Source organism: Cucurbita maxima, unplaced genomic scaffold, assembly GCF_002738345.1.
Source record: "Cucurbita maxima cultivar Rimu unplaced genomic scaffold, Cmax_1.0 Cma_Scf00004, whole genome shotgun sequence".
NCBI lineage: Eukaryota > Viridiplantae > Streptophyta > Magnoliopsida > Cucurbitales > Cucurbitaceae > Cucurbita > Cucurbita maxima.
This window is the reverse complement of record NW_019272020.1, coordinates 5,020,101-5,041,519: the sequence shown is the minus strand read 5'-3', so window position 1 is coordinate 5,041,519 and position 21,419 is coordinate 5,020,101. Positions and strand designations below refer to the sequence as shown.

At 37.0% G+C, this 21,419-nt stretch overlaps 6 protein-coding genes and 5 non-coding genes across 15 annotated transcripts; 2 read left to right on the top strand and 9 right to left on the bottom strand.

The window, feature by feature from the left end:
- The first annotated feature begins 65 nt into the window (after positions 1-65).
- LOC111478336 (18.1 kDa class I heat shock protein-like) lies at positions 66-696 on the top strand. The gene has a single exon (XM_023122541.1). It carries the CDS (start codon positions 143-145, stop codon positions 572-574), a length of 432 nt encoding a protein of 143 aa, XP_022978309.1. The 5' UTR covers positions 66-142; the 3' UTR covers positions 575-696.
- On the bottom strand, positions 665-2,476 carry LOC111478228 (7-deoxyloganetic acid glucosyltransferase-like). The gene is made up of 2 exons (XM_023122396.1): positions 1,686-2,476; positions 665-1,583 (listed from the first exon to the last, which is right to left on the bottom strand). The coding sequence occupies exons 1-2, from the start codon at positions 2,182-2,184 to the stop codon at positions 694-696; spliced, it is 1,389 nt and encodes a 462-aa protein (XP_022978164.1). The 5' UTR covers positions 2,185-2,476; the 3' UTR covers positions 665-693.
- Positions 2,477-3,128: 652 nt separating this feature from the next.
- Positions 3,129-4,565, bottom strand: LOC111478314 (probable glutathione S-transferase). The gene is made up of 2 exons (XM_023122512.1): positions 4,254-4,565; positions 3,129-3,565 (listed from the first exon to the last, which is right to left on the bottom strand). Exons 1-2 carry the CDS (start codon positions 4,563-4,565, stop codon positions 3,209-3,211), a joined length of 669 nt encoding a protein of 222 aa, XP_022978280.1. The 3' UTR covers positions 3,129-3,208.
- Positions 4,566-6,924: 2,359 nt separating this feature from the next.
- Positions 6,925-9,424, top strand: LOC111478196 (rop guanine nucleotide exchange factor 7-like). Its single transcript, XM_023122354.1, has 7 exons — positions 6,925-7,216; positions 7,295-7,411; positions 7,506-7,660; positions 7,970-8,044; positions 8,133-8,423; positions 8,503-8,859; positions 8,945-9,424. Exons 1-7 carry the CDS (start codon positions 6,925-6,927, stop codon positions 9,422-9,424), a joined length of 1,767 nt encoding a protein of 588 aa, XP_022978122.1.
- Positions 9,425-10,002: 578 nt separating this feature from the next.
- LOC111478333 lies at positions 10,003-11,849 on the bottom strand. Of its 3 annotated transcripts, none has more exons than XM_023122536.1 (6): positions 11,413-11,849; positions 11,230-11,320; positions 10,810-10,988; positions 10,577-10,634; positions 10,447-10,500; positions 10,003-10,327 (listed from the first exon to the last, which is right to left on the bottom strand). In XM_023122536.1, the coding sequence occupies exons 1-5, from the start codon at positions 11,557-11,559 to the stop codon at positions 10,484-10,486; spliced, it is 492 nt and encodes a 163-aa protein (XP_022978304.1). In that variant the 5' UTR covers positions 11,560-11,849; the 3' UTR covers positions 10,003-10,327; positions 10,447-10,483. The 3 variants fall into 3 exon arrangements, with proteins under 3 accessions (XP_022978304.1, XP_022978305.1, XP_022978306.1); XM_023122537.1 differs by having other exon boundaries at positions 10,003-10,315; XM_023122538.1 differs by having other exon boundaries at positions 10,822-10,988.
- Positions 11,850-15,389: 3,540 nt separating this feature from the next.
- On the bottom strand, positions 15,390-15,462 carry TRNAA-AGC. Its single transcript has one exon. It is a non-coding gene; the product is annotated as a tRNA-Ala (tRNA).
- A 396-nt stretch (positions 15,463-15,858) lies between these two features.
- Positions 15,859-15,940, bottom strand: TRNAS-AGA. The gene has a single exon. It is a non-coding gene; the product is annotated as a tRNA-Ser (tRNA).
- Positions 15,941-16,011: 71 nt separating this feature from the next.
- TRNAA-AGC lies at positions 16,012-16,084 on the bottom strand. Its single transcript has one exon. It is a non-coding gene; the product is annotated as a tRNA-Ala (tRNA).
- Positions 16,085-16,451: 367 nt separating this feature from the next.
- LOC111478282 (probable proteasome inhibitor) lies at positions 16,452-19,578 on the bottom strand. Of its 3 annotated transcripts, XM_023122470.1 has the most exons (10): positions 19,293-19,578; positions 19,038-19,215; positions 18,795-18,938; positions 18,515-18,610; positions 17,872-17,949; positions 17,368-17,402; positions 17,238-17,298; positions 17,061-17,138; positions 16,656-16,763; positions 16,452-16,587 (listed from the first exon to the last, which is right to left on the bottom strand). In XM_023122470.1, exons 1-9 carry the CDS (start codon positions 19,465-19,467, stop codon positions 16,691-16,693), a joined length of 918 nt encoding a protein of 305 aa, XP_022978238.1. In that variant the 5' UTR covers positions 19,468-19,578; the 3' UTR covers positions 16,452-16,587; positions 16,656-16,690. The 3 variants fall into 3 exon arrangements, with proteins under 3 accessions (XP_022978238.1, XP_022978239.1, XP_022978240.1); XM_023122471.1 differs by lacking the exon at positions 17,872-17,949; XM_023122472.1 differs by lacking the exon at positions 18,515-18,610.
- Positions 19,579-20,055: 477 nt separating this feature from the next.
- TRNAS-AGA lies at positions 20,056-20,137 on the bottom strand. Its single transcript has one exon. It is a non-coding gene; the product is annotated as a tRNA-Ser (tRNA).
- Positions 20,138-20,204: 67 nt separating this feature from the next.
- TRNAA-AGC lies at positions 20,205-20,277 on the bottom strand. The gene has a single exon. It is a non-coding gene; the product is annotated as a tRNA-Ala (tRNA).
- Positions 20,278-21,419: the final 1,142 nt, after the last annotated feature.

Genomic DNA, 21,419 nt, shown 5'->3' with positions numbered 1-21,419 from the left:
TACCCATTAAAGAACTCCGAAGAACATCCCCGAAACTCCTTATTACCAATCTCACCCCTTATAAAATTCCCATCCCCCATCACACGCCACACCAACAGAAATTTCATCTAATAAGCCACTCGTCATTCAAATCCAACCCAAAATGTCTTTGATTCCAAGTGTATTCGGCACCGGGAGCCTCTTCGACCCCTTCTTGTCAGACATATGGGCACCCACCACCGCCAGCGAAGCCTCCTCAATCGCCAACACGCAGGTCGATTGGAAAGAGACCCCAGAGGCCCACATTTTCAAGGCCGATCTGCCGGGGCTGAAGAAGGAGGAAGTCAAAGTGGAGGTGGAGGACGGCGGCGTGCTTCAGATCAGCGGCGAGAGGGGCGTTGAAAAGGAGGAGAAGAACGAGAAGTGGCATCGCGTTGAAAGGGGCAAAGGGAAGTTCCTGAGGAGATTCAGATTGCCGCAGAATGCTAAAGTGGAGGAGGTCAAGGCGGCGATGGAGAATGGGGTTCTGACTGTCACCGTTCCGAAGGTGCCGGAGAAGAAGCCGGCGGTAAAATCGGTTGCTATCTCCGGGTGAAGAGATAGAATCGAGCTGATCACCGGTGGGTGGTGGCGCTTGGTTGATATGTAATGAATGGACGTGAATAAATATGTAAAAGTTTGAAAATTTCATAAATCTGGAGCTGGGTTTATTACTTAGATGTGTGTTTCAATTATGTTTGTGATGTCCTGAATTAAAGTTTGAAAATTTCTATAAGACGTCCCATTTTTACTTGCTCTGTTCTTGGCTCGTTCAGCTAACTCTGCAACCGTCTTCTCCATTGTCTGATCCATTATAGACCGAACCATGGTCTCGATAGTGGAGCTGTCGAATCCATCCTCCAATTGAAGCCCAATTCTCCAGACCTTAGAGATCCATGTAGAGTTACTGGTTTGGTCTCCGATTTGGGGCCAAGAGATCATAGGAACACCAGCAGCTAAGCTCTCCAAGGTGGAGTTCCACCCAGAATGCGTCAAGAACCCACCAACGGCGTCGTGGGCTAAGACCTCCTCTTGTGGAGCCCAACTCACAATCACCCATCTCCCTTCTGCCTTCCTCTCCATGATTTCTCTCACCACTTCTTCCCCTGCCTCAATTACATCTGATCTCAACACCAACAGAAATGGCATTCCACTGTTCACCAATCCATTCCAAAACTCCATCAACTGCCGGCTTGTTAACTTCACCACGCTCCCGAAGCTGACGAACACGACGGATTTTCGTGGCTGGGAGTCGAGCCACGCCATGCAACTGTGATCTTCTTTCCAAAGGTTGTACTGGGGTTGGGACTGGAAGTTCTTCAACAGAGAGTTAATGGGTCCAAGGCTGTAAATTTTTTTGTATATCTTGGAAAGACTCGTCAGAAATGGAGCTTCGAGTTCATCGAATGTGTTGAGAATTAAACCAGAGGATCGAGACGTGGCTAAGGTCTGGTTCACGAAGTTCATTGGATCCCAATCCGCTACATCTTCGACTGACCAAAATCCCGGCAAATCTTTCCATCTTATAAGCCCTTCCGCCCCAGGAACGCCATGGAGTTCTTGCTCTGCATTGCCAGATGGAAACAGAGTAAACGAAATGGGTCTCAACTTCAATTTCCATTTTATTATCCAACCAAAAAAATTAAACCCAATGTTATGCGAGTTACCTGGGTATCGAAGCTGGCCATCTTCAAGGAGCTTGGGAATCCAGAAGATAAGGAACAAGAAACGGGCACTGAAAGTAGAAAAAGTGAAAACAGGGATACCCAATTCTTCAGCTATATCAATCGGAAAACGAAACATGACATCTGTAATAACACAAGTGATCGGCGGGCGGCCAGAAGAAGTTCCATTATTGTAGGAGACCAGAAGCTCTCGAAACAGGGAGCTGGTAACTTGACGAATGGATTCATAGAGCTTCCCATCGAAAACATTGCGGGGTTCATCAGGCGGGAGGCCGTCAGAAACAGAGTCGAAGTGAAGCGTGGGAAGTTGGGCGGCGAGGCGGTTGAGGTCGTGGATGCGACGGTGGTGGTGGTCGGTGTTGAGGAAGGTGACACGGAGACCGGCGTTGCAGAGGAGCTGGGCGAGAGAGAAGAAGGGTTTGATGTGGCCTTTGGCCGGAAAGGGAAAAAGGAGGACATGATGGGTATGAGAAAGCTCCATGAAAATGGATGATGAACTGCGATCTGATTCAATACCATTGATATTTATTCTTATCTTATTGGGACTTCCAAATAAGGATTTTCGTTAGTTTCGAGGATGGTCAAGAATTATTTGGAAGTGAGTCCACTTGTGAGTGAGTTTATAAGTGTGTAATGCTATCTCGAATAAGGCGGCCTTTTGGGAAGTTAAAAACTAGGTTATACTTGAAGTGGATAATATCAAATTATTGTAGAGAATCGTGTTCATGTGTTCATTCAACACTAAGAAAGTTCTCTTTCTCATACACTGAATATTCCAAAAGACACCCAATTTAGGCAACTTTTTGGTTGGCCAATTTTTAAAGGTTATCCATTCATCTCTAGAACACTGTCTTTGCCATTCATCAATTCTCTAATGCAGTGAATACAATAATTACATTATGATGGCTCGGATACTAATTGTTTTCTTTTCTTTCCTTTAAGAGCCAATTTTTTCATCAATTCTCTGATTTAATGGTGTTAGGATCAACTCTGATACCAACTGTTTTCTTTCCTTTTCCTTACCCTCTTAATATTTCAAAAGACACCCAATTTAGGCAACTTTTTGGTCACTTTGTTTTTGCCATTTGAATGAATAATCGTGTTAGGGTTGATACCAGTTATTAGCTCTGATATCAATTGTTAGGATCGCTCAGCAACGCACACATTCGATCAAGATAAACACAAAGAATAAGAGAGAGAAAATACAAGAAGCAATACTGACGAAGATTTTATTATTGATGTTCAATTAAAGGTTTTATTATTGATAACTTCCGTGTGTACAACAAGATAGAATACCAAAAAAGAGAAAAGGACATTTTTGAAAGCATTACATGGTATATAAATATAACTTTCAAAGATTTAAATTACGAATATATCTCTATTAAATCTTTACCAAATATCTACCATATATATCTAAATCTTTACCAAATATCTTTCAAATATATCTCTACCAAATGTAGGCATCCGGTTACATATCCCAACAAATCGAACCATCAGCCAGGCCCTCACAGTTTAGAGCCGAGGTGGTGTGGATAACAAGCTTGAATATAAGAAGAAAGGTCATGTTTTGGAGGCAGAGCCTGGTTCACAACGCTATGCTTCAAAAGCTCTTGGCTCCATTTGGTTAGCTTTGGAAACCTGTGGGTGGTTAGAATCTGAAACCCGAGAGCCTGTTGCATGACAGGAATCCAGTAGCCTACGAAGATGCCAACGATGTCGACCAACCCAATGCTGTCTCCTCCGAAGAACTTGTTGCTTTTAAGCTCATTTTCAAGTGGTTCCAATGCTTTGCATGCTTCCTCTACAGCCTTCTCTCTCCCTTCTCTTCCGCTTCTAGCGGCTTTGATCCACGAAGGAAACACCTGAACCAACAAAATGAAAAGTGTGAACTATGAGTCAATAATTTGTAACTCATTTAGGTTTTACATGATCCCTTTTATTTTAAGGAGAAGTTATTAATCCTTGCAGCAGAAATTACTATTACTAGCTGTGAAGTATATTGGAGGATTTCTTCTTATTCATCTACATATCACTAACTAAGGTCAGTTCTTTTATTCTAGGTCTTTGATCATCTACTAATTACTGCGCTGCGACAAGGACTGGACCTGTAACCATACGAAGGGTGGAGTCTATTGGTCTCGATCACATGAGTAGGGTATCATTGGCCTCGAGGTGCCCATCTTCAAGAAGGCCTGAATGAAAAACCCAAGTTCACACAAGTTTTGGGGGTTCCACGCATTTTAAAGAATGCTTTATTCTCCTCTCCAACATGCGGGATCTTACAATCTACCCCTTGGGGCCCAACGTTCTCGCTGTGACGTCTGATACCATTTGTAATAGCTCAAGCGTACACCAGATATTGTCCTATTTGGATTTTCTAGACTTTCTTTCAAAATTTTAAAATGTGTTTGTTAGAGAGAGATTCGAGGAAACAAAGGATTAATTAGAAAAGTTTATAAAAAAAAAAAAAGCAAGGTCTAACAGTGTGTTTATTTGGTTTCTTCCAACTTTAATCATTCATTTCATTGTATTCTATCAAAATTATGTTACCTTGTCATCGATATAGTTGGCGAGAAATCTTGCACGAGCTCTTTCACGAGGATGTTGGGGCAATATAGGGTTAGTTTTCCAATTTTCATCGATGTATTCGAGGATGATAAGAGACTCTACAAGGGGTATTCCATTGTGGACGAGGACAGGCACCTTCTTGTAAAGTGGGTTGTATTTGAGAAGAAAAGGGCTCTTTTTGGGTATGTCTTCCTCAATATATTGGTATGGTATGGCTTTGAGTTGGAGAGCCAACTCCACTCGCCGACTAAAGGGACTCACATGGGTACCAAAAACCTGCAATTCTTCCCCCATTTTCTTTGAAGTAAATACAAAGATTAGTAGTTTTTAATACCCAAGATCAACAAGTTCTTCCCTTTCTTAATTAACCCTATTTATAATCATAATAATGGTGAGTTAATTAACGCCCATTTAATCAACTCGAGCATCCCTAGAACCTCATGGACACTTAATGTTCGGGTTTAAATTGATTTTTTTTCTCATTTTTTCATGAGTTGGTGCCCTAACAATCCAAATAGAGTTCATAATTCACCAGTTGAGTTGGGTTAAGTTCTCTAGTTAGTTTTCGTAATAATCTTGACTCATTAAAAAAAAAATGTCAATTCACAAATTGGCGGACAAAATATTAATACAAATAGAATTTATTAATAGGTTTAATAATCATTTTTGTAGTGATTATTTCATTGAATGTATAGTTTTAATTTAGGGTATTAATATAACTTATTTGATAATAAATGAAATATAAATAAATTAGTTATCATCCACAATATCGTCAAAATATTAGTTTTTGTTTAGAAATAAAATTTAAAATTTAAAATTCTGACATTTTAATTAGCGTTAGAATATATATATATATATATATATTTAATGAGTAACTCTCCTTTTAATTAGTGTTAGAATTGACATCTAATCTAATGAATATGGGATCTCACAGTTCACTCTCCTTTGGAGATTAACGTCTTCACTGACACACGGTTTGGAGTCTGGCACTAATATCACTTGTAATGACTCAAACTCACCGTTAGTAAATATTGTATTTTTGTATTTTTCCATTCGAATTTTCTCTCAAAATTCTAAAACACGTCTACTACAGAGAGGGAGGTTTACACACTGGTATATAAAAAAAAATGTTTTGTTTTCTCTCCAACCAATAACCAATGTGGGATATCACAAATTGAGTTGGCCCAACAGAACGTTTAGGTTATATATTAGATCTGAAATGATAAGAGTTTAAATTTGGTGATTGGGTCGGATCGAGATAAGCCAAACCAATCTTGTAAGGAAAGATAAAGAAAAAGGAGTAGGTACCAAATTAAAGCAACCAAAACTAGGCTTCCATATTTCAACTACAACCACCTCTCCTTTTTTAATTTTCTTTCTTTGTTATTTACTCATTTTAGGGTTTGCTTCATATGAGAGTACTTACCAAATGCCAAATGATTTGGTTGCTTTATATTTTAGATTTTAACTATATATTCTTTTCTTCATTTTTCAGTTTCTAAATATCATTCTCATTTTATTAACTTTATCTTTTTTTTCTTTCTTTTAACTTTTTAATTTTTATATTAATTATTTTTATGCTTAACTTATTAATATATATATTTTCACCAATCATACATCAATTATTGGTCCAAAGTATTCATAAATTTTCAAAAAAATTTATATTACTGGTAAAAAAAAAAAAAAAAAAAAAAAAAAAAAAAAAAAAAAAAAAAAAAACTCAAACAGTTAGGCTGGGATGGAAATAATTGTATTTCAAACATGAAACATTTAATAATGTTTTAAAAATATTCCTTAAAGTAACTTATATTAGTATGGTTTGATTTTAAAAAAATTCTTAAATACTCTTATTTCGTTGGAATATTAGTAACATATAATTTGAAAAATACCCATCAAATTTTAATTTTAGGATCTTCTTAAAAATTTGGAGATATTAAGGTTGTTTTTAAAAATTCATAAATATTTTTTAGACTTAATACTACTAAAAAAAAAAAAATCTAAATTTAAGTTATAAAATTTAAATTAGAGTTAGAAGAAAGGGAATAATAAGCGAAGGCGATGAAAGTTATTTTATTATAATTTTGAAACCCCAAGGGTTATTTTAATGGCTATACAACATGTATCATTCAAGAACCCTCGTTTAAGGAAGGCAAGGCAAAGCTACAGCCTTCAGATACACACAGGGTCACCGCCATCTTAGTGTCTGCTTAAAGTCTTGGGACCATGGATGCTTTGTCGAGCTCTCATAAATATCAATGGCGGACAGCGCCTCCCCTTCTCCTCTCTCACTTCATGTGTTTGATCCACTCACACTAATCATGACTTCCACCTCTATTTCAATTCACCGACCTCTTTCCTTTCTTTATTTGATTCAACCGTTTATACATTCATACCCTTTTCATTATCTTGGGCATGCTTGATTTGGGATCAAACCTTTTGGGTTCTGCTTATATCTAAAGAAACCCACCCCATTTTTCGCGGAATCGTGGCCCCAAATCGTTTCCACCCCTATTTTCTTTGATTTAGCTTTCTGGGTGCTGGAATCTCCTTCGAAATTTGTGTTTAGAGCTTGGTTTTGGGCTTCGAGTGGGTGGAATCGAAGTGGGTTGCTCTGTTTTTGTGCTATGGTTGTGATTGTGGAGGGGAAATTGTAATGGAAGAGAGTGTGAGTGGAAAAGGCCCAAGCATTGGCCACATTGTGCCTGAAAATGAGACGCTGGGGCATTTGATTGAAGAACATGGGCGTGAGAGTAGTTCCAGCTCTGATTTTCTTACATCAGAAACCACAGGGCTTGAGGAGGAGGAGCACAGTCACAGTGGTTCTGAGGAGTCGTCTTCCCTTTCTCCATTGAGTTGGTCCACTCGATTTGCTGAGGGACCCGATTGCATCAGAGCTAATGGTGCTGATAATAGGAAGCTGGAGAAGAAAGTGTCCTCATCATCAGGTAATTTAGGCCCTCTTTTCTTTATGGGGTTTCTTGCTGAAAACTGTGTTGATTTGTTTGTGGTTTATGGGGTTATAGAGATTGAAATGATGAAGGAAAGATTTTCAAAACTGCTGCTTGGAGAAGATATGTCAGGCTGTGGAAATGGGGTTTGTACAGCATTGGCTATATCTAATGCCATTACCAATCTTTGTGGTATGCTTTGTCTCTGTCTCTGTCTCTGTCTCACTCATTGCCTTAACTGCTATGCTTCCAGTGTGTAATATTGATGCCCTTCCCCTTGTCATAGCCACTCTGTTTGGGCAACTATGGAGATTAGAGCCTCTTCCATCAGAGAAGAAAGTGATGTGGAGAAGGGAGATGGATTGGCTTCTTTGTGTTAGCGATCACATTGTCGAATTGACGCCTACTTGGCAAACGTTTCCTGATGGAAGCAAGCTCGAGGTACTTAGAACTTCAAATCTCGTTTGGATTCTCTATTAGAGTTGGATTTTTTGTTCAATACCATCGTAAGAATGTGAAACCGAGAGAATTTATGTTAGATCCCACATTGGTTGGAGAGGGGAACAAAACATTCTTTATAAGGGTGTGGAAACATCTCTCTAGCAGATGCGTTTTAAAAACCTTGAGGAGAAATCCTTAAAGGGAAAGCTCAAAGAGAACAATATCTGCTAACGGTGGGCTTGGATCATTACAATTTAAATGCTTGTTTGTAAAGCATCAATTTTCTGATGGTTTCTTATGATCTTGTAGGTTATGGCGTGCAGACCACGCTCGGATCTCTATGTTAATCTTCCTGCTCTTAGAAAATTGGACAATATGCTTCTTGTATGATTCTCCAACACTCGCTAGTCTGTGTTCCAATGCCATGAATTGTGAGATCTGTTCTAAATTTTGCAAAACACTCTTTTTGCAGGAAATATTAGATAGTTTTGAAGATTGTGAATTCTGGTATGTTGATCAAGGGATACTGGCTCATGAGACTGATGGGTCGTCCTCTCTCAAAAGAGCACTACAGCGTCAAGAAGGAAAATGGTGGCTTCCCGTTCCTCGAGTCCCTCCCGATGGTCTCCGTGAAGACTCAAGAAGGAAATTGCAACACAAGCGCGAGAGCACAAACCAGATACTAAAAGCTGCAATGGCGATTAACAGTACGACTCTGGCTGATCTTGAAATTCCTGAACCATATCTTGAAGCCTTACCGAAGGTATGAGATGCGAAAACGGCTATGATTCTGATATCGAAAGCAATATGATTTGCTTATTTATGATCCTACTTGATTACAGAATGGAAGAGCTTGTTTGGGTGATCTTATATATCGATATATTTCGTCGGACCAGTTCTCTCCTGAATGTTTGCTTGACTGCCTTGAAATGTCTTCTGAACATCAAGCTATAGAGATTGCTAACCGGGTTGAGGCTTCGATCTATGTATGGCGGAGAAAAACAAACTCAAAACCTGCCACTAACTCGACCAAACAAAGTTCGAAATCGTCGTGGGAAATGGTCAAGGAGCTGATGGTCGACTCTGAAAAACGGGAGTTGCTTGCAGAGAGAGCAGAGACTCTACTACTTTGCTTGAAGCAACGGTTTCCTGGTCTTCCACAGACAACCCTGGATATGAGCAAGATCCAGTACAATAAGGTCTGTCCCTACTGCAATTCTGTAAGCTTTCATATCAGTTAACCCATAGTAACTTGAGTAGATAACACTTGTTTTTGTAATTTAGGATGTCGGGAAATCCATCTTAGAGAGCTACTCTCGAGTTTTAGAGAGTCTAGCATTCAACGTCGTTGCACGTATCGATGATTTGCTTTACGTGGATAATCTCACAAAGCATTCGGATCAACTCTCATCTATATCTAAACTTGGTGTGATTTCTCACAAGAACAGCCCATTGCATTTTTCAGTGCCCGTTTCTGGAACTCCATATAAAACACCCTTTGCCACTCCAAGCTTTTCACCTGCCCAATCAGCCAGCCCTGCTAAGGGAGAAAGATCACCGCTCATTCCCGGCACCAAGATTCCCCAGCGCGGGTTCGGAGTAAAAAAGGTTTTAACCGACTATCTTAGTGTTGAAGCGAGAGGAGGAAAAGAATTCAGCAATAAAATCGAAAAACCCGAGTCGTTCACAAACTCAAAACTCGACACTCAGTACCGGGGAGAAGTAGCAAGCTCACCCAGACAGGAATCGGTTGCGAACGAGTGAAATCCAAGGATGGTTTTGAGGAAGCTAATATTCATGGCTGTATGTTTCTTTCCACTTGAATTATCACTTTTCTGCATTTCATTATGTAGGCATAAGAAGATGTATATTTCTCTTCAGATTGAGGTGTATTTGTGTTGATGAAGTGTTAATGACTGTCAATATGAGGAATCAAATGCTTCATCTCTTTCTTGACTAACCCATGTTTTGACTATGAAACAAAAAGGTAATAAAAAATTAACGTAAGATTCATTGATGATGTTGGTTTCACATTATTTACTGTCTGAAGTATGAGTGGTCTGGACAGAACAGAACCAAAAGTAACATCAAACATTTCCAACAATTGTGGCGCAGCAGAATCTCTGTCTGTCCCCATCCCATCATCTGTCTTTTTTTTTAGCTTTTCCTATCGAGTTTATTCTCGAGGGGTTTAAAACGTGTCTGCTAGGGGTTTAAAAAAAATGTTTCGTTCTCTTCCCAACCGATGTAGGATCTCATAGATTCGACGATACAACTGTGTCAAGATATCCTTCACTCGGATAACTTGAGCCTTGTTTGGCCAGAGATTTTTCCCAGGTTCATTCTGTGAAAGATATATGTATATTCAAGCTTTCGATTCAGTTTCCAATGTGATACTAATAAACAAACAGCAACCCAGATCTCCTTTATGGAGGTTTAAACAACAACAAACAGAAGCAGCCAGCAGTAGCAGCATTCTTTACAGTAAAATTGAGAAAGATGCTTATAACTATTAATAATTCACTTAAAAGAGATTCTGTTGTTTCGGCTGGAAAACGGCAACCAGCTTTTTCTCACAACGATCTTGCTCGCGTCTACCTTCATACAATAAGAGTTGAAGTAGAAGTAGTTCTTCAGCTCTATGATCCTATGTACCTGCATATTAACCTGTCACAGATAAATATACAAACCAATCACACCATCTTAGCCAAAGTCGCGAAGATATCGATCGAATCAAATTTGAACGGAAGGTCGATAAGAAACTGATATAAGATACTCAAACTAACTTTGAAAGTCTAAGGAGAGCTTGTGGAGTTTGGTGGTCTAGTAATAGAGAGACCCTGAAACAACAAGGAATGGTTATAAAATGAGTATTTGAATGAAAGATAAGTGTCAATATTTTTCTCTATGTCATACCTTGCCACCAATTTCCTCTTGAAGCACTCCCAGAATCATCTTCTCCCCCCTCCTTGAACTGAAACATATCACCAGAACAAGTAAAACCAGATCATATTCACCACATGTTAAGATATGAACGAAAAAACGAATGAGAAACGATATGAAATTGGTTAAATCTGAAAGTAGGCAATGAATTATGTTCATGTGATGAAAGATATAAAGCTACAAAGTGATGTGTTTAATACATTCACCACAGAGTTCACCTCGGAATTGTGGGAATTCTGAGGATGAGCATAAACGTCTTGGCCACCATAATAGATTGATGAGCTAAGATGACATGGTTGAGCTCCTTGTTCCTGATAAATGGAACTCATGTCTTTATCCTTCTTCTTCTCCTGTCTCTCTTTTTGTCTATGACTACCACTATCATCTGCATATACATCTCAATGACTATCTTTTGAACAGAATATTATCAAGCAATTTTCAGAACAAAGTTCATGTGTAAGCAATCAGAAACTGGCTCAGAATCATTGGATATTGCAAGTATGAAGCCTTGGTTATGAATTGTATCCAAAACTTGCTCTTAAGAAGATTTCACTCTCAACCCTTTTCAGAACACTTGAAATCATTTCAAAATTAAGAAATTAAGGACACTAAAACGAAACACAAACCTTGAGCTTCAGCGTTGGGGATCCATGACCCATTCACAGAATCCCTCTCTCCCTCTTTGGCCTGAGAGAGCAGAGAGTCTCTCCCTAACACCTGAATAAGAACAAGCAGAATCGCAATCCATGGAGAAAAACGAAGAGTAGAAACAAAACCCTTATGAGAATGAATGGGACAGTGGTACATACCTTGGAAGAAGGAGCAAATATAGAGCCAAAAATCCCAGTGGTGGAAGAATAGGAGCTGTGTCTGGAACCAAACGGGTCAGTAGTGCGAGAAAAAGAGGACTCGGACTGGGACTCGGACTCGGCACCCACATGCTTCTTTCCTTCCATTTTGATCCTAATCAGTGAAAAACGAAGTAGCCCTTCAATCAAACCCGTCTCCGGATGATACCCTTTAATGGAGAGAAGAAGATTGCAATGGAAATGGGGGAAAAACAGAGGAGCAGAGAAGGGAAGGGGAAGAACAGGGGAATGCTGGAACGCAGAATTGAAACGATGAAGAAACCGCCATTTCCCCCACAAATTTATAAGGAAAGGAAGACCGTAAAAATGGAAAAACACAGATTCTGTCAAAATCTCTGCGAATTTCTCATTTGCCTCGATCTCTCGCTCTCTCTAAATTTCTTCTTTTTTGTTTATTTTTATTTTTATTTTTCTCGACTTTCAAGCTGTCAAATGAATTGATTGGATAAATGACACGTGGAGAGTAGTAAGTCCTCTTTGTGGGACACACAATAACTGCCAATCATTTGCTGCCACGATTTATCCCACAACTGATAACGACAAAAAGAAAAATTATAGCTTAATCTCAAATGATTTTATTTTTCATAAAAAGCTATTTTTTACCCTTTTGCCCTTTTGTTTCTTTAATTTTAATATTGAAAAGATGAATTTAATAATAGTAGTTGAATTATAAAATGAAAAGAAAATGCGTCGTTTTGTTAGTTGAAACAATTATTCTTTATTGAATTATTATTGAAATCTAATTTCTACCAAAAGAAAAAATATATTTATTTTCCAACCTATCTATCTTTTAATTCTATCTCAAATCTAATTTAGATTTTGTTTTATATTTTTAAATTCAATAAATATAGAATTACGTAAAATAAAAAATAATTAAAGAATTAAAGATATATAAAATGTGAGTTATGAGATTCACTCAAGCGGTTACAAATGATATTAGAGCAAGACACTAGACGGTATGCCAGTGACGATACTGGCCCACAAGGAGAGTGAATTGTGAGATCTCGTATCAGTTGGAGAGAGAATGAAGAATCTCTCAGAAATGTTGATACGTAACGCCAAAACATCTATTACCAAAGGACTTGGACTCTTACAAATGATGGAAGTTTTGGGGTACGGACAAGAACAGGAAACATAATCTCGGATCTCGTTTAGGTAGGAGAAATTTCTCTCACACACCCTCGTTCATTTTCAAACAAGGATTTCTCGCCCCTAGCTCACGGGTTATCTTTGCAGGTTGTGGAGGTCATAAAAGTTAAAGTCTTTGGTCACCCTCTTGCCTAAGGCCCATATCATGTGAAAGAGATGGAGTAAAGTTGGAGTTGAAGAGAGTAGAAGTTGAAAGGATTAAACCAAGTGGGATTCAAATGAAATGTTGGTGAAAAGGATATGATTTGAATTACACTAATCCAAGAGGGAGCGAAATGAGAGTTATTAGAAGATGGCGACAGGGGAGGCCCCGCCCCCGCGTGGGCGTTGGGGCTTTGCCGCAGAGGGCCGCCGCATGGGTGTTGGTATGTGCCTGACGTTCACCCACTTCCCTTGCCACCTTTCCTGCACATTGGACTTTTCCCTTTCTCATACTTCTATCATATTCTAAACAACACGTTTATAAAAATTCTTTTAAAAAAAATAAACTAATAATATTTGTATTCCAAATGGGAATAGAGTATAAGGGTTAAATTGTCAATTTCATAAACGTCAATATGTTATGTAAAAATGATATTAGTTGATAAATGAAATCGAGATCTCAAATTGGACTTTTCCCTTCAAAATCCAATCATCAATCTAGTCATTTCTTAGTTTCAATCAATTATTGTGGTAGAATTGGATCGAGTCACAAGGATTAATAAGTTCAATTTAAAACAATGTTCCAAATCTTGATTCTAGATCTTTCATCGAATTAATCTAATTATAGTATTATCTCTTGATTGATCCGATAGGAGTTAGATCTTGAATGTCTCGTTTTCTTCCCTAATTTGAATAGAGAAGGAAAGCATGTCAAATGGCGCTTTGGATAGGGGTTCTACAAGAAGTAGGTCTTATAGCTCGACCTAGCCCTTGCCATCGGCCTCCTTGGCTAAGGACGATGGGCCAATTATGTCTTTCATCCAATTCCTTCTTTTTTGAAAACTTGATTATATTTTAAGTTACGTCTTGAGACGCTCACGAGATGATTTTAAGGTTAGTTTCTTTTTTTCTTTTTTGGACTTGTCCTTTATATCCAAAATTTCCAACCACAAATAACAAATATAAAATGATTATATAAGTTATACATAACCATGACAATTATGGTAAGTCGATAAATGTGAGCATAGTTATCTTAATAATAAAACAAACATTATCGTGACAAAATATTCTTCAAGATAAAATGTAAAATGTTGGAAATTGAATATTGAAATTAATTAACGTGAGAGCTCACATCCATTGGAAATGGAATCGAAACATTTCATAGGGTGTAGAAACCTCTCCCTAGTATATGGGTTTTAAAACTTTGAAAAAACCATCGAAACTAAGCTATAAAAAGAACAATATTTGTTGACAATAAACTTTAACTCTTGCAATTAAAATCAACATTTAGAAATCTTTTCCTAGTAGACTGTTAGAAATCACGGCTCGACTTAGTGGTATGATATTGTTTTGGGCTTCCCAAAAGGCTACAATGGAAATAGTATTCCTCACTTATAAACTCATGATCTTCCACTAAATTAACCAAGATGAGACTCACTCTCAATAATCCTCAACAATCTTCCCCTCGAACAAAGTACACTATAAGCCTCGTCTGAGGCTTATGGAGCTCTTGAATAGTCTCCCCTTAATCAAGACTCGACTCTTTTCTCAGGAGCCCTCAAACAAAGTACACTATTTGTTCGACACTTTAGTCACTTTTGGGACTCATATCTTAACAGAGGAATATCTGCCCATTAAATGAAAAAGTTGGCAACTTGAATTTATTTCCATTTCTATAGAAATGGTTTCCATAAAAGAAAAGCAAAAGAGATCCATTTCTTATTGTGGCCAATAAAAGATGGGATGCCATTTCTAACATTCAAATGTCTCTACTTCATGGGCCGCCAACAGGGTGACAGAAAACAACCTTAATCATCTTATCTTTAATAGGATATATATTATTATTATCTTTCTACTTTCACCAATTTCCATTTAACTTTATCAATTAAATTCTAAACTTTTTAATTGAATCGATTTAGACATTTACCTAGACCTGTCATCCAACACAATCCACCATTGTCGCCCTCGTAACCTACCACCAACAACAAGCTCTTCTCGCACGCCCAACTGCATCCATTTGTCATTGTTTGCACGTGAAGAAAGTTGTCGGCGCCTATCTTTGCCTCTATATTGTTTCGTTGGATTGATGTCGAGTTTTTGCTGGAAACATCATTTGATGGAGAAAACGGTTATTTTTTATCGATTTCAACTCCGGATGTGAAACACCAATCATAGGGTACTCACAAAGTGTAACACTTACCAGTAAATATTTATCGAGGAGTTAAACTAATGGTGTGAGAGATCCCGCATCAGTTGGAGAGGGAAATGAAACATTATTTATAACGTTGTGAAAACTTTTTCCTAACAAACGCGTTTTAAAAATTGTGAAACTAACGACGAAACACAGGCTAAAGCAGACAATATCAAAGTCAGGTCCAGGTCCATGGCTGTGAACATTCTAATATAGATGTGGGAGAGAATAAGGAATATTTTATTGCTTCTTTCTTTTTTATAATTATTTCTTATTTTTGTTTTAAAAAAAAGTAGGCAAAATAGCGTGAGAGGAAGAATTCGAACCTACGCAGACGGGTTCCGAAATTTTGCCCGATAACCACAACGGCATGCCCACATGTTGAATTATATTCGGTTATAAAAAATTTGAATATAAAAATAAATTGAAATAAAGTTGGAGATGCGGGGTATCGATCCCCGTACCTCTCGCATGCTAAGCGAGCGCTCTACCATCTGAGCTACATCCCCTTTTGAAACTATTGTTGAAAACAAAATTTAAAAAATATATATCAAGACCTACACATGTATCGTCACATCCATCTTATATAATTTCTTTTTGTCAAAATCAATTGATTTTTTTTCTTTCATCAATTTTTACTCTATGCTCAAGTTCTTTGACAATAATATTAACTTTGATAAATTATATCTTAGGTGTCATTTTAATCTAATTGGTATACTAAAATAACAATTGTTGTAAGTAGATATCAAATTTTAGACGCAATAATTGATATTAAATGGCCAAATTAATTTATAAAAATTTTATTATTGAGATGATGTATTAAAAAAACAGCTTATAATCCCCAAAATGAAGCCAGTTTATACCGAATAATTGAGAAGAGGAAAACAATATAAAAATGACAAAAACGTGAGCGGCAGGATTCGAACCTGCGCGGGCAGAGCCCACATGATTTCTAGTCATGCCCGATAACCACTCCGGCACGCCCACATGTTTGAAGAATATTCTAAAATAAATATAATTTCTTTAATATTGTAACGAATTGAAAATTTCCAAAAATTTGGAGATGCGGGGTATCGATCCCCGTACCTCTCGCATGCTAAGCGAGCGCTCTACCATCTGAGCTACATCCCCAACTGTTCTTTAATTGTAATATAAAAGATAATTCAAATTAATAATTGTTTATTTTCTTGTTTTTTTCTGTGTGATATGTATAAAATTCATTTGTATATTTCACTTATAAATAAATATTTAATAATTCAAAATTAAAAAAATTGATTTTAAAAGAGATTTTGAACGTAAAATTGTGGAAGAAAATAAATTTCAATATCACTTTTAATCATGCCCTTAATTTAAATTTGTGCAAGAAAATAAAATGCTCACCTCGCTCCTTGCACAATTTTTTATAATGTATGTATTTTACCTATTAGATTTGTGCAAGAAAATATGTATTGATAAATAACTAAATATACCAAGAGAATAATATAATAGGTAAAATACGTACATTATTATTTATATGGGTGTAAAAGTTTGAAGTTAAAATGTTTTTTGACACGTAAAATTCAGTAAACACCATTCCTATATTCACCGTACATACAGTCATTACTGGCCACCTAAAACATACGAAAAAAGGAACTCAATACAAGCATATGCATAAAATGGGTTGACCATCCATCCCCCAAATTTATCGTCTTTCCCTAACACTTTGAACAACTTTCAGAGCTTTATAACTATGGCGGACTATATGAAATCTGAACCGTCTCCAAAATGCTCCAGGTCCGGATGAGTTCCCCCTCCAGGTCTCCCAGGATTCCTGTAACAAAGGGAAGAAGAAGAAGAAGAAGAAGCATCCCAGTTAACTAACTACTCTGCCGCTCCATACAAAATGTATTCAGAAACAAGTTGTTTGTATGAATGACAACTGGGCTAATGACCCAACCAATCCTGTTTCTCAATGGATTAACCAATCCTATTTTAGAATGCCAAGATACATGGTTTGAATTTAGTCGTTGTCAAAGCAGCATTCAGCAAATGATAAATGCTGATAGAAATTAATGATCAAAAGAGAGCCCCCCATATGCAATGACAAGGTAAGGAAAGTTCCACATACCTAACAAACCGAAAGGGTTCAAAACCAGGAACACCAGGTGGACCATATGGATCAAAACGAGCACCTGGAGGAACACCCCTGTTTCAAGATACTTGGAATTAGCAGCAGTCATAATGCAAAGGTGAGTGTTTGTGTGTGTCTTTATGAGTGAGAGAGAGAGAGAGCTAATTGACTCACGGCTGCCCGCCTTCAAATCCAGGTCCTATACCAATTCCTAACCATCGCGGGTCATTCGGTCCTGCATGATAAAATAGTGAAATTACGCTTATTTTCAATCTAATACTAGATGACTTAACAATTCACTAACCTAAAAGCATGCTTCCATCGCCGCTGAAACCACCTCTGTAATCAATTGGAAAAAAAAAAAAAAAAAAAAAAAAAAAAAAAAAAAAACATAAAAACAAAATTAACATGATATTTTGCACCAATGACAATCATATTGTAACAGCTCTCAAGTCCATCACTGGCAGATATTGTTCTCGTTGTGTTTTTCTTTTCGAGTTTTCTCTCAAGGTTTTTAAAACACGTCTGCTAGGGACAAGTTTCCACACCTTTATAATAAATGTTTTGTTCCCCTTGGAGAGGGTATAAAGTGCCAACGAGAATGCTGAGCCTCGAAGGGATTGGATTGTGAGATCCCACATCGATTGGAGAGGGGAACAAACATTCTTTTTAAGATTGTGGAGACCTCTCACTAGCAAACACGTTTTAAAAACCTTGAGAGAATGCCCAAAAAAAACAATATCTACTAACGGTAAGCTTGGACTGTTACACATACGTACACAATTAATCGACAAACTTAAAAAATTACCCAGCAGGGTACATTTCAGCACCGGGTCCAGGGAAAAGATCGCCACCACCAAGGGGATTAATAGGAGGAATTACAACTCTAAGAGAATAGCAAAAACAGCCACATTCAGACTATGTCAACTCACTCACTCACTCATGGGATACAGGTTCTTAGCTAAATTATTTGTAAACATGGAACCTTCGAAAATTCCTAAATTGATACAATTAAGGATTGGACAAAGGCACAATATGCTTGCCATTAAATATTTGACCGTCGCAATAATTCAGCAAAAACAATTCCTGCACATTAAGTAAGACTATTACAATCTCTCTCAAAGGAAACCATTATCTTCTTGTGTCAAATCAATCAAACCTAAGAGGAACTGGGTATCAAATCAATCAAAGCATAAAGCATATAAACCATTATCTTCTTGATCTAACCATAAAGGGGAAAACAAGATATCATAAAGAAAATGCATTCAAATTACTGTTAGAAACTTAAAAACTAGCAAATCTGAATGTTGGAGACAGTGATAATAGCACCCAACACAAACGTAAAAGCATGGTAGCATACAATAGTTAAGAACTTAAGTCAAGACCCAACATATTTCTCAAATTATGTCATGACGTTTTGTGATTGCGCAAGTGTGGATAAAGAGAAAGACCCGGAAGGATCGAGCAGTGGACCAGGAAGCTCAGGAATTCCAGAAGTAGGCTTATTTACAACTACAGATGATCTTTCACTACTCTCACTCTCAGCCCTGCAAAAAGCATGTAGACCGCCAAGAACCAGATTAAAGAACGATTACCAGAGACATAATTTCGATTCATATTTATAACACGCCAAGAAATAAGAATCACAAAAGAGAGTAATCGTCTCAATAACATCAGGAAAAATGAAGAATTAAAATAACCGTACGTGTTGATTACTGATCTAATCACTACCTTGCTGGATTACTTGTCGTGGCTTTCGAAGAACCACCCAATTTTGACAATATTCCCAAGCCCAAGCGTTTCACCAGGGTATCCAAATTTCTGTACTGCGTTGAATAGTTACTTCCCCCATTCGGATTGACGATTTCTTCAACGCTAAAAGAACAATAGGAACAAAAAAACACTCAATACCGAAACAGGACAAAGTACTAATTCGCCAATACACATATATATCTGATATCTGGGAGAGCGTACTCAATTTCAAGATGGAGTGGCTCGGAATTCTCATCAGTCAAGGCATCAATAAGCAATTTCCCGTTCATCACCAGGCACTTCACTATCACTTTCTTCCAGTTAGAATCCTTTTCAAGGTTTGCGTAAACGTATGCGTACTCATCCTCTAATTCGTTCCAGCCCTCGATACTAATTTCATCTAAACCCCAATCCAAGACTCAGAAATACCAAATATGGGAAGAATTTTTAATTTTTCAATAAACAAAGAAGTCATACCCTTTGAGGGAGAAGAAAAGGCGGCGTCAGTAAAAGCAGGAGGTCCGGTGGCAGTGAGCACGCAGCCGGAGGCGAGAAATATGGCGTGAACCGCAAACGCGACCTTGTCGTTGTCATTGCGAAAGGTAGGCCTAGTTGCCCTGATGACGGCCATAACCGATTTCTCATTCACCATTTTTGTATTGCCTTGCAGATTCTTTGTACTTCTCCAATTCAATTCCGACGAACCAGACGGAGAGCCAGAGAGAGCAAGTTTTGGTGGCTCTCTATATGCAAGGGGCGTCTACTAATGAATGACTTTCGTAGCAAGAAAACTTTTTAATGACTTGTTAATTTTAAGTAAATTTTAAATGGTCGCTCATAGTTTCTTTTTTATAATATTTTTATTTAACATATCATTACAATCTTCAAAGATACCAAATTAAATATTTTGAGATTAATTTAAATTTATAGAATAAAATGTGTAATAATTCATTTAGGATTTATTTTTTCTAGTCTTTGGTCTATTTAAAATAGAAATGCAGGGTATCGATCCCCATGTCTCTCGTATGCTAAGTGATCGCTTTACCATTTGAGTTACATCCCCTTATATTAAAAAAAGAACGAGGAATATTAAAATAAAAAAAAGAACGAGGAATATTAAAACAAAAAAAGAACGAGAAATAATAAAATAAATAAATAAAGAACGAGGAATAATAAAACAAAAAAAAAGAACGAGGAATAATCAAGAAAACAAAACAAAATAAAAATGAAAAAACAGTACCGTGAGCGGCAGGATTCGAACCTGCGCGGGCAGAGCCCACATGATTTCTAGTCATGCCCGATAACCACTCCGGCACGCCCACATGTTGTGAAGTAATCGGAAATAGTATAAATATTATTTAATACTAAAAATTAAAATTTTAACAAAATTGGAGATGCGGGGTATCGATCCCCGTACCTCTCGCATGCTAAGCGAGCGCTCTACCATCTGAGCTACATCCCCATTGCTTTTATGATGATTAAAAATATATAATATTTTTAACACGAAATAGAAGTAATTTTGAAAATTTTGAACTAACATTTTTTTTATGTTAAAAAATTACTATAAACATATATTTATTAATTTAAAATCAAAATATTGTTTGATTTTACATTTAGTCAAAATTGATTTTGAAAGTTTAAACGTATGTGTTTAGAGAGACTTTCGTGCAAGAAAATAAATATTTTAAAATATCTTGGAAACATGTCATTAAAATTATTGAAGAAAATAAAATAAAACAATACAATAAACCAAATGTAACTCACAAAATAATATAGCAAAAATCAAAATGAAAATTTTTAACATTTAGAGTTAAAATAAAATTTTCTGACAATTTAGAAATCAAAATTATAATATCTTAAAAATAAATATTACAATGGAACCAAAATAAAAGAATGAATAAAGTCTTAAAATTTTTAAAAGGTTATATAATATATTTAAAAGTGTAAATTTTAATTGTTCTCCAAATGATATTTTTAAAAAGAATTACAAAATTTCCAGGGTCCAAAATTGAAAATTAAATGTATAATTAGACATTAAATTGAATTTTGAAGACTAAATTAGGGATTTAACGGATAATAATTTAATTTAAATTAACGAAGTAATTTATTTTTTTTTAGTAAAACAAGTAAACACTTAAATGGCAATTTCCAATACTGTTTTATTTGGTGCAATTCACCAATCAAATTCCACCAAAAATAAAGAGAACAATACATTATATTTAATCCTTTCACTTTTATATTTTTATGATTAATTACAATTGCAACCTCCTTTAAAAAAAATAATAAAAAATGCAATTACCAACAAACAACTCGTACGACATGTCGTCTCAGAGGCTGACTTCACTCTGTCGCCTCGTAGCTCTAATGTAACATACAATCGCCACCAAAAACGTGGTGGCGAGTCCGCCCAATATCACGCCACCGCCGGCGACAGACTTATCTATCGACTTATGATGCTCACGATTTTCCAATTCAATCTCATTCCCCGTACCACCGTCGTTCGCCGTCGAGATCCTCTGAACTTTCTTTTCACTTCGCGGTGCTTCAGACGGACTCGAAAAAACAACCTCCGTACTGTGGTGCTTCCCGAGCTTTCTGCCGGAA

Excerpts from the sequence above, each read along its gene's own strand:
- LOC111478314 (XM_023122512.1), bottom strand. The coding sequence starts at position 4,565 with ATGGGGGAAGAATTGCAGGTTTTTGGTACCCATGTGAGTCCCTTTAGT. Across the intron at positions 3,566-4,253 it reads CCAACTATATCGATGACAAG|GTGTTTCCTTCGTGGATCAA; the intron begins GTAACATAATTT and ends TTGTTGGTTCAG.
- LOC111478333 (XM_023122536.1), bottom strand. The coding sequence starts at position 11,559 with ATGGAAGGAAAGAAGCATGTGGGTGCCGAGTCCGAGTCCCAGTCCGAG. Across the intron at positions 11,321-11,412 it reads TATTTGCTCCTTCTTCCAAG|GTGTTAGGGAGAGACTCTCT; the intron begins GTATGTACCACT and ends GTTCTTATTCAG. Across the intron at positions 10,635-10,809 it reads ATTCCGAGGTGAACTCTGTG|TTCAAGGAGGGGGGAGAAGA; the intron begins GTGAATGTATTA and ends GATATGTTTCAG.
- LOC111478336 (XM_023122541.1), top strand. The coding sequence starts at position 143 with ATGTCTTTGATTCCAAGTGTATTCGGCACCGGGAGCCTCTTCGACCCC.
- LOC111478228 (XM_023122396.1), bottom strand. The coding sequence starts at position 2,184 with ATGGAGCTTTCTCATACCCATCATGTCCTCCTTTTTCCCTTTCCGGCC. Across the intron at positions 1,584-1,685 it reads TGGCCAGCTTCGATACCCAG|AGCAAGAACTCCATGGCGTT; the intron begins GTAACTCGCATA and ends CTGGCAATGCAG.
- LOC111478196 (XM_023122354.1), top strand. The coding sequence starts at position 6,925 with ATGGAAGAGAGTGTGAGTGGAAAAGGCCCAAGCATTGGCCACATTGTG. Across the intron at positions 7,412-7,505 it reads TGCCATTACCAATCTTTGTG|CCACTCTGTTTGGGCAACTA; the intron begins GTATGCTTTGTC and ends CCCTTGTCATAG. Across the intron at positions 8,045-8,132 it reads AATTGGACAATATGCTTCTT|GAAATATTAGATAGTTTTGA; the intron begins GTATGATTCTCC and ends CTCTTTTTGCAG.
- LOC111478282 (XM_023122470.1), bottom strand. The coding sequence starts at position 19,467 with ATGGTGAATGAGAAATCGGTTATGGCCGTCATCAGGGCAACTAGGCCT. Across the intron at positions 18,611-18,794 it reads ACGACAAGTAATCCAGCAAG|GGCTGAGAGTGAGAGTAGTG; the intron begins GTAGTGATTAGA and ends TGCTTTTTGCAG. Across the intron at positions 17,139-17,237 it reads GGATTTGAAGGCGGGCAGCC|GGGTGTTCCTCCAGGTGCTC; the intron begins GTGAGTCAATTA and ends ATCTTGAAACAG.